Source organism: Primulina huaijiensis, chromosome 17 (assembly GCF_012295235.1).
Source record: "Primulina huaijiensis isolate GDHJ02 chromosome 17, ASM1229523v2, whole genome shotgun sequence".
Taxonomy (NCBI): domain Eukaryota; kingdom Viridiplantae; phylum Streptophyta; class Magnoliopsida; order Lamiales; family Gesneriaceae; genus Primulina; species Primulina huaijiensis.
Window position 1 is genome coordinate 18,080,594 of NC_133322.1, and position 10,315 is coordinate 18,090,908.

Here is a 10,315-nt window from a genome sequence, read left to right on the forward strand (position 1 = left end):
TGCTCTATCCCCTCTCTCCTACCCCTCTCTCTTCTACGCCTCTTCCCTTTACTCAAGCAGACTGCCGAGATCGGCCGTTTTCAGAGTTTGTTATGCCCAGGTCGAACATTTTCAGAGTTTGTTATGATGGTGAATATCTAATAATTTCTGTGTATATAATCAACGTAACTGTAACTCAAAATAAAATTTGCTAAATTTTGAAAATAGTCTCTTCTTCTCGATTCATTCTTCGCTCGCAATCATGGAGAGCTATCGCTCGAAGCGGTACCGGGGAGTGAAGCTGAAGCTACCTGGCCGTCCCTTCATAAGGATACTACAACGGCTTCGACGATTGAAAAACAGAGGTACGATCTCCACATTCTTCTACCCAATCTGTTTTCTCTTCTTCGTTTCGTTAATATCACATTTTTTGAGCAGACTCCAACAACAAACGCTTTCAGAAGAAGCAATTTGAACACTCGGACTCGTCCTCAGGTTCATCATATCTTAAATTCGATTTCATTGATGCTTTATGTATTCGTATTTTTTGCAGTCTCCTCTTCTCGTCTTCAGGTAGGACATTACACAATTCGGAGATTTAGTTTCATTGTATTTTCTGTTTTGGTTTTCCTTCTCGATTTACGATCATTGTATTAACCGTAGCTCGAATAAAATTTGCTAAATTTTGAAAAAAGTCTCTTCTTCTCGATTCTTTCGTCGCTCGAAGTGGTACCGGGGGCTGAAGCTGAAGCTACCTGGCAGTCCCTTCAAAAGGAAACTACAACAGCTTCGACGATTGAAACACAGAGATGCGATCTCCACATTCTTCTGCCCAATCTGTTTTCTCTTCTTCGTTTCGTTAATCTCACAATTTTCAAGAAGACTCTAACAACAAATGCTTTTAGAAGAAGCAATTCGATCACTCGAACTCGTCCTCATGTTCATCATATCTTAAATTCGGTTTCATTGATGCTTTATGTATTCTCATTTTTTTGCAGTCTCCTCTTCTCGTCTTCAGGTAGGTCATTAGACATTTCGGAGATTCAGTTTCATTGTATTTTTTGTTTTCGTTTTCTTTCTCGATTTGCGATCATTGTATTAACCGTAGCTCGAATAAAATTTGCTAAATTTTGAAAACAGTCTCTTCTTCTCGACTATTTCGTCGCTCGAAGCGGCACCGGGGAGGGAATCTGAAGTTACCTGGCAGTCCTTTCATAAGGATACTACAACGGCTTCGACGATTGAAACAAAGAGGTAGGATCTCCACATTCTTCTACCCAATCTGTTTTCTCTTCTTCGTTTCGTTAATCTCACAATTTTCAAGCAGACTCCGACAACAAACGCTTTCAGAAGAAGCAATTCGATCACTTGAACTCGTCCTCAGGTTCATCATATCTTAAATTCGGTTTCATTGACGCTTTATGTATTTCACATTTTTTGCAGTCTCTACTTCTCGTATTCAGGTAGGTCATTATACAATTCGGAGATTCAGTTTCATTGTATTTTCTGTTTTGGTTTTCTTTCTCGATTTGCGATCATTGAATTAACTGTAGCTCGAATAAAATTTGTTAAATTTTGAAAACATTCTCTTCTTCTCGATTCTTTCGTCGCTCGAAGCGGTACCGGGGAGTGAAGCCGAATATACCTGGCAGTCCCTTCATAAGGATACTACAACGGCTTCGACGATTGAAACACGGAGGTACGATCTCCACATTCTTCTGCCCAATATGTTTCCTCTTTTCGTTTCGTTAATCTCACAATTTTCAAGCAGACTCCAACAACAAACGCTTTCAGATGAAGCAATTCGATCAATCGGACTCGTTCTCAGGTTCATCATATCTTAAATTTGGTTTCATTGATGCTTTCTGTATTCGCATTTTTTGCAGTCTCCTCTTCTCGTCTTTAGGTAGGTCTTTACACAATTCGGAGATTCAGTTTCATTGTATTTTCTGTTTTGGTTTTCTTTCTCTATTTACGATCATTGTATTAACCGTAGCTCGAATAAAATTTGCTAAATTTGAAAACAGTATCTTCTTCTCGATTCTTTCGTCGCTCGAAGCGGTACCAAGAAGTGAAGCTGAAGCTACCTGGCAGTCCCTTCATAAGGATACTACAACGGCTTCGACAATTGGAACATAGAGGTACGATCTCCACGTTCTTCTGCCCAATCTGTTTTCTCTGCTTCGTTTCGTTAATCTCACATTTTTCAAGCAGACTCCAACAACAAACGCTTTCAGAAGAAGCAATTCGATCACTCGGAGTCGTCCTCATGTTCATCATTTCTTAAATTCGATTACATTGATGCTTTATGTATTCGCATTTTTTGCAGTTTCCTCTTCTCGTCTTCAGGTAGGTCATTACACAATATGGAGATTCAGTTTCATTGTATTTTCTGTTTTGGTTTTCTTTCTCGATTTACGATCATTGTATTAACCGTAGCTCGAACAAAATTTGCTAAAATTTGAAAACAGTCTCTTCTTCTCGATTCTTTCGTCAATCGAAGTTGTACCGAGGAGTGAAGCTGAAGTTACCTGCCAGTCCCTTCATAAGGACAATACAACTGGTTGGACGATTGAAACACAGAGGTACGATCTCCACCTTCTTCTGCCCCATCAGTTTTTCTTCTTCGTTTCGTTAATCTCACAATTTTCAAGCAGACTCCGACAACAAACGCTTTCAGAAGAAGCAATTCGATCACTCGAACTCGTCCTCAGGTTCATCATATCTTAAATTCGGTTTCATTGATGCTTTATGTATTTCGCATTTTTTGCAGTCTCCACTTCTCGTCTTCAGGTAGGTCATTAGACAATTCGACGATTTAGTTTCATTGTATTTTCTGTTTTGGTTTTCTTTCTCGATTTGCGATCATTGTATTAACGATAGCTCGAATAAAATTTGCTAAATTTTGAAAACAGTATCTTCTTCTCGATTCTTTCGTCGCTCGAAGCGGTACCGGGGAGTGAAGCTGAAGCTACCCTGCAATCCCTTCATAAGGATATACTACAACGGCTTCGACGATTGAAACACAGAGGTACGATCTCCACATTCTTCTGCCCAATCTGTTTTCTCTTCTTCGTTTCTTTAATCTCACAATTTTCGAGCAGACTCTAACAAAAAACGTTTTCAGAAGAAGCAACTCGTTCACTCGGACTCGTCGTCAGGTTCATCATATCTTAAATTCGGTTTCATTGATGCTTTATGTTTTCGGATTTTTTGCATTATCCTCTTCTCGTCTTCAGGTAGGTCATTATATAATTCGGAGATCCAGTTTCATTGTATTTTCTGTTTTGGTTTTCTTTCTGGATTTGCGATCAACCAGATAGCTAGTCTTCAGGCATGTTTGAATTTCATGATTGAATTTAGATGTTTATGTTTGTGATTGATCATTATATTGTTCTTCTCTTTTGTTTTTTTTTACTCCTTACCTATTAATCTTGCATGTATATATTTTCATTGACTTGATCTCAGGATAGAATTGATTCTTACCAAATCTGTACGATATCACTGTGTATATGTACCAGTTCACAAGTGAATAAACAATAACAAGTATTCTCCATTTATTTCTTCATGCACTACAAGAAATTCTGCATATAACAACGCACATATGACAACGGTTTTTGTGAAAAATTGTTGTAGTTTGTGTTTTAACAACGGTTTTAGCGAAAACAGTTGTCTTTTGGGGGCCAAAGACAACGGTTTTCAAAAACCGTTGTCTTTGGGGGGTCAAAGACAACGGTTTTTAGGGTCAATGACAACGGTTCTATAAAACCGTTGTCTTTGAGCGTTTTTTTAGAATTAATGACAACGGTCTATGAACCGTTGTCTATTAGCGTGTTTTTTTGGACAATCTACAACGGTTTTAAGAAACCGTTGTCGATTAGCGTGATTTTTGAACAAACAACAACGGTTTATGAGAACGTTGCAATATTTAGCGACGGATTTTATAAAACCATCGCTAAATATTGCGACGGTCAATAAAAAACCGTCGCTTATTTTAAATTAGCGACGGGTTCGGCAAAACCGTCGCTAAATTTAGCAACGGTTTTACATAAATCCGTCGCATGTTTAAAATTAGCGACGGTTTTACAAATCCCGTAGCTAAATATGGCGACTGTTTTATTAAAATCGTCGCTAAATTTAGCGACAGTTTAGATCAAAACAGTCGCAAAATTAAAAGCTGCGACGGTTTTTCAATTTCTGTAGCGAATAGCGACAGTTTAAACAAAACCCGTCGCAAACTGTCTATAAATATCGCCATACTCGGTCCATTTCCCTCCACAACACTTAAATTTTTCTCCCTACACAAATTTATCACTTCACATAACACTTAAAATTTTTCTCACCACTTCAACACTTAAAATTTTTCTCTCGTATACGATTTTACTACTTCACAACACTTAAAATTATTCTCACCACTTCACAAAATTTAAAATTTTTCTCTCTTAAACGATTTTACTACTTCACAACACTTAAAATTTTTCTATTTGACACGATTTTAGTTTCGATTGTTAATTTTTTTTTAGATTTATTAAATTATAAAAAGTTTTTTTTTTTTTCGAAACAATTTAGCGACGGAAATCATGATTATAAACCGTCGCTAAAAGTAGCGACGAAATTTATTGAGAACCGTCGCTCATTTTAGCGACGGTTCATTAAATCGTCGCTAATTCAAAATTAGGGACAGTTTTGAATAAATCCGTCGCTAATATTATTTGCGACGGTTTTAAGAAACCGTCGCAAATTCGACTTACCACAACGGATAAAAATCGTTGTCGTTGAACGGACTTTCAACAACACCCTCAGTTACAACAGTTTTAGTATGGCCGAATGCCGTTTTTGTAGTAGTGATGGTACCGGATCTCCAAGCTCGAAAAACTAGCAGTTCCGATCCTTTTTTCTCCTCTGATATCTTTGCAGCTTTCCATGTTTGAAAAAATTCATCCTCCTCTGAGTCACCAAGAGTTTCCACTATATGTAACACTGTAGCTTCTCAAAATTCAACACTCATATCCATAAACACGGCTGCACAGATTCCACTAAAACTATCCAAAGGATGATCTACCAACTCTAAATTATTTTTTACCCTTTGGTAAGAAATACTGAGTTCATTAATTAGAATAACAAAAAAACATTGTTCATTTTTTTGTTTTGATTTTGATAAAGTGTAATTGTTAAAAATTGCTGAATACGTAGAAGAAAAAAATAATATTTACATTAAAAAATTAACTTAGACAATAATGATTATCAATAACCTCAGATATCATTTAAATGGTACCATCTTAAACCGACCATAGTCAATATGTTGTTACCCTTCTCCAACCAAATCATACATATTGCACTAATAATTACTTATTTCATCATCAACAAATTTATTTTCCTTGTGCATTTCTTTTACAACATGTATAAAATAATCAATTTCGAGAAAAAAAAAAAAGATGATTAAAAGAAGGCTATCCTTCATAATTCCAATGAATTATTGGTTTTGAAACAAATTTTCCTCACTTTTTCCTTATAAAAAATTTGTTCCTAGAAGGATGAATTCCTATTGTATAACATTTTTTTGCTGTTTTTCTGAATTTTCTTGATAAATATAATGCAGGAGGAAGAAAGATTATAGGCAGGCATCACCGATCCATCGATCTCAATGATACTAATGGTTAAAAGAAAAACGAAAAATATGGATGATGATTTCATAATAGATGGTCGACCACATCTATTTATATTGCCACATAAAATTGCTAAAAAATTGCATCCTCGTCAAATTCAAGGACTTAAATGGCTCTTTTCACTTGACCATAAGGGTCGGGGGGGAATACCAGCTGACGACATGGTGCTTGGAGTGCCAGTTGTGCAGGTGTGTAAAATACTTGAAACGGCTGTTTTCTTATTTTCAGATGAAGTCGTGGGACTAAATGACCTCGATTTTTCTCTCTCTATTTTTTCTCCAGATTTGCTCCTTTATAGCAGGTCTTTTCTATTCAAATCTGGCTAATAGTGTTCTTATCGTCTGTCAAAATACCCGCTCAAACACGTGGCTAGAGGAGTTATCAAATGTTGAGCTGTCTGCAAGCACAAAAATAAATGTTAGTCTCTGTCATTTGTTTTATGCTCAATACACTGTAGATACGCACACATAACAATAAATGGTTTTAATTGACCAAATTTGTAATGTCTTCCTTCGAGAAGGATGTTAATCACTTTGCCAGAGGCCTTGTGTTTAGTATTCTTGTAGTTACATTTCATTGCTTTGTCTTTTCTTAGGGATTTTATATTTAGTGATGAACATCCGCGCAAGGAGTTTCAAGATGTACGGTCTTCTTTCTCACTCCGCTGAAACCTTTTCTTTTTACAGTACAAAAAACAATAGCTGAATATTTAGTTTTTCAAAGTCGATATGTTGCTGCTGTAAGTGCTAAAATTTATATGTTTCTACTTCATGAATCTTTGTCAGATTAAACCAAGGCCAACATCTATAAATATGAAAATGTAAACTTCATTTGTATGTGACTATTTCTCTAGGCTCTTATTTACCCTGATTTCATGTCAAATGTTTATTTTCTCTTGCCTTATCATGTCAATCCAGTTTAAATATCTCATTGCCTTTCAATTTTTAAGCAACTTAAAATTTCAGCTAAATGACTACTTGGCGTCATGGCTGACATTTGGATGTATAGATCTTTACTTATTTGGAAGTTAGTGACCTGAATGTAGATGGCTATAATAATTCCTTCACCAATCATTATTTTTGAGACTCTTAACACATTTTTGCTTGTCTTTGTTGTAGGGAAAAGTTGTTTATCTAGCAACTTATGACTTCATGACTAACTCCACTCTGAAAGATGTTGGAAAATATGAAGCATTATTGGATTATATGTTTCTAGATGAAGTATGTTTATTATGTTTATTTACAGTTTTACACCATGCACTACAAGAAAAAAAGCCTATGACAACGGTTTTTTCCCGTTGTTGTAGGTCTTTTAAAACTGTTGTTAAAGCCCCTGTGGTTAAAGGGTGCGCTCAAAGACAACGGTTTTTATCCGTTGTTGAAGCTACAATTTGCGACGGTTTTTAACAAATCGTCGCACATAAATATTTAGCGACGGATTTCTGATACCGTCGCTAAAATTAGCGACGGTTTTGAATACCGTCGCTAACGTTAGTGACAGTTAGGCAATGCATTCCGTCGCTAATGTTAGCGACAGTTCATTCATGATTTCCGTCGCTAATATTTGCAGTAAAATAAAAAAAATTACTTTTAACAATTTAATAATTCTAAAAAAACTTGTAATTTGAATAGACTAAGATCTTAAAACTTAAAAATTTAACAAAAATAAAACGAAAAAATTTACATAAATAAGCGGAGATTTCAAAAACTTGGAACAATTTTTTAAAATTACCGAAACTAAAATTATGTAAGAAAAATTTTAAGTGTTGTGAAATTGTGTGTTTTAAAATAGACCGAGTGAGTGGGTATTTATAGAAGTGTTGCGACGGGTTTTGGTTAATACGTCGCTAATAGCGACGGGTTTTGGTTAAACCGTCGCTACTAGCGACGGTTTATTAATGAACCGTCGGCGATCTATAATTTGCGACAGTGTTTTCTCATCCGTCGCTAATTTTAGCGACGGTTATGCTAACACCGTCGCGAAAACTAGCGACGGTTATACTAACGCCGTCGCGAAAATTAGCGACGGTCTAATAATAACCGTCGCTAAGTATAAATATGCGACGGATTTAATTTAAACTATCGCTAAATATAGCGACAGATATTATACCGTCGCTATATATAGCGACGGTTGTAGGCCAAACCGTCGCTATTTTTAATTTTAAAAACCGTCGCTAAAGATAGCGACGGTGTACATAAAACCGTCGATAGCGACGGTGTAAGCAAATCCGTCGTTAAATACGTTTTACATCACCTTTTCCACAACCGTTTAAGAAAACCGTTGTCAATTGTCAAAAAAAACACGCTAATAGACAACGTTTTTATAAACCGTTGTCTTTGACACCTAAAAGACAACGGTTTTTATAAAGCCGTTGTCTTTTGTTTAAAAAACACACCTACGACAACGGTTTTCACTCAAACCGTTGTCGTATGCTTTTTGACAACATTTTTAGTGACAATCGTTGTCGTAGATGTGTTGTTAATGGTGATTTTTCTTGTAGTGATGCCATGATAGGTTCAATTTTCTTGTTCGTTTGCAGTGTGTTTTCTTAGTTATGATGTATGCTTCAGTTTGGTTTAACTTCAAGTATTTTTAATCATTTCAGGGTCATCGTATAAAAAATAGAAACACAGAAACGGAGAAAAGTTTATCCCGCTTAATTTGTCTTCATGGCATAATTATTACTGCCACACCATTGCAAAACAATCTGATGGTAGTGTACCTATCATTGTTGGATTTTTATTAATTTTATTAGTTTTCATTTATCAACTCCTGACAAACATTAAACAATAGAATAAGTTGTATATTGTTGTTTGTTGCTTGTAGGAATTATGGGCATTGTTTCAATTCTGCGTTCCCGGGTTACTCGGTTCTGAGAATGAGTAATTAATCAGATTTCCTCTCCAGTTCTCAAGTTGTTTTACATTATTAGGGGTTCATATCTATGTCTTCCTATTTTTTTTTATTTCTTATCTATTGCTTGTTCACTCAGGTTTGTCAACAAATATGGTTGCATTCATGAAATTGTTGAGGAAAACACTTCCATCAAGGAACAACGTTCGGGTTATTCAGCAGTTAAGGTGATCACCAGGATATGTAATAAGATTATTTGAATTTGAATCTGATGGATAATTCATGAAACTGATATTATCTTTTTACTTCTGGTGTTGATAAGAAACTTAGAAAATCCATTCATCCATACTTTTTAAGACGAACGATATCTGATTTTGGCATCCCATTACACAAAAAAAAAATGAAATGGTAATATGGTTAAAGCTGACTCCTATCCAGGTACCAATTTATTGTGTTTAATTTTCTTTTCTTGCTCTTGAGAAACTTTTCCCCTAATTAAATTTCGTATTCATAAACTCAGAGCCAAAGTTACAAGGATTTCTTGAAAAATATGGAGACTTTGTCAGAAAACCATCTCGCTGCTCTCTTGGTAATATCCTCCAAAAGCTTTATCATTCATTACTTCGACAGCTTATTGATTAAAATTTATTAGTTTTTTGATCTGTACTTTTTTCTGATATCTTGTAATTTAGGAAAATATTAAATGAGAAAATATGTTTTTTGTTAGTATTCACTGGTTATAGATATTAAGAATTTTGTCTTGCTTGAGTGTTTGGAGTTGACATGATATTTTTTTTCCAAATTGGAAGTATTGATGTTTTTGTTCTTGGAAACAGACTCTAAAAAAATTATGTGATCATCCGCTTTTGGTAAAGGAAGTTGCTAAGGATGTTTTACCAAGGATGGATTCATTTGTGGACGAAGAACTGATAGTGGACCTCATGCAAGATATTTCATGCAAAATAGCATTTATATCGTCTTTGCTCGTAAGAACTTAACCCTTGTTTTGAATGTATGTTATATGAATTTTCATTACATCGCATACTTTTGTTGATTTCAGAATGATTTGTTAGAGTACATGCCCTGCAAGTCAACTGTAACGTCCCGAAAATTTGAAAGTCCACGTGAACCACATGCATGCAAATTATTAAATTTCTCTGATATTTTATTNATGGTTTGTTATTTCTTTATCTGTATACCCATGTCATCAAACATATNTGGTAGAATTTATTCCATAAATTTTAAAAGTTTATGCATTAGTGTTTTTAGATGCATTTCACGTTCGAACAAGGATCGGAGACCGGAGAATTTTCAGGAAAATTATTTTATTACCCGATTTATTTTTATAAATTAAGTTGAAGCGTTTTTAAGTTTATTTTTCAAAAATGGGAATTTTTGGGTATTTTTACCCGCATTATTTTTAATTTTTATCCATACGCAAATTTTATCGAATCGGATGACTTTTTAAGGGTTCGACTAATATTTTCAAAATCTTTTCAACACGAAATATTTTTCGGGATTTAGGACCCCTTTAATTAATCATAAATATTTTATTTAGCACCTAATTAACTCACTAAACTCCCCACTAAACCTATTTACGTTTCATTAGCCGCCCAACCTCCCTCACTCACAAAACTCCTCGTGTATTGCTGCTGCTAAGGATTCGGTGTCTCCTTTTCCCTTGATCAAGCAAAAGCTTTTCCCTTTCCTCGATCGTTTGTTAAAGATTAATCACCAAGGCACGCTAAGTACTTTTTTTTCTGCATCTTATACGCTATATATATACTGATGTGTGCTTAATATTTTGTGAAAGTCTC

The 10,315-nt window shown here is 35.1% G+C and overlaps 1 protein-coding gene across 5 annotated transcripts; it reads left to right on the top strand.

Annotated features, from left to right (window-relative positions):
* LOC140962457 (protein CHROMATIN REMODELING 24-like) lies at nt 1–9,560 on the top strand. Of its 5 annotated transcripts, XM_073421368.1 has the most exons (12): nt 1,511–1,678; nt 1,751–1,807; nt 2,007–2,120; nt 2,194–2,250; nt 5,579–5,833; nt 5,928–6,286; nt 6,764–6,865; nt 8,251–8,358; nt 8,472–8,527; nt 8,638–8,725; nt 8,821–9,087; nt 9,335–9,556. In XM_073421368.1, exons 7-11 carry the CDS (start codon nt 6,797–6,799, stop codon nt 8,908–8,910), a joined length of 411 nt encoding a protein of 136 aa, XP_073277469.1. In that variant the 5' UTR covers nt 1,511–1,678; nt 1,751–1,807; nt 2,007–2,120; nt 2,194–2,250; nt 5,579–5,833; nt 5,928–6,286; nt 6,764–6,796; the 3' UTR covers nt 8,911–9,087; nt 9,335–9,556. The 5 variants fall into 5 exon arrangements, with proteins under 5 accessions (XP_073277472.1, XP_073277471.1, XP_073277475.1 ...); XM_073421371.1 differs by lacking the exons at nt 1,511–1,678; nt 1,751–1,807; nt 2,007–2,120; nt 2,194–2,250 and adding exons at nt 1–129; nt 208–344 and having other exon boundaries at nt 8,829–8,936; nt 9,019–9,087; nt 9,335–9,560; XM_073421370.1 differs by lacking the exons at nt 1,511–1,678; nt 1,751–1,807; nt 2,007–2,120; nt 2,194–2,250 and adding exons at nt 1–129; nt 208–344; nt 418–474.
* Nucleotides 9,561–10,315: the final 755 nt, after the last annotated feature.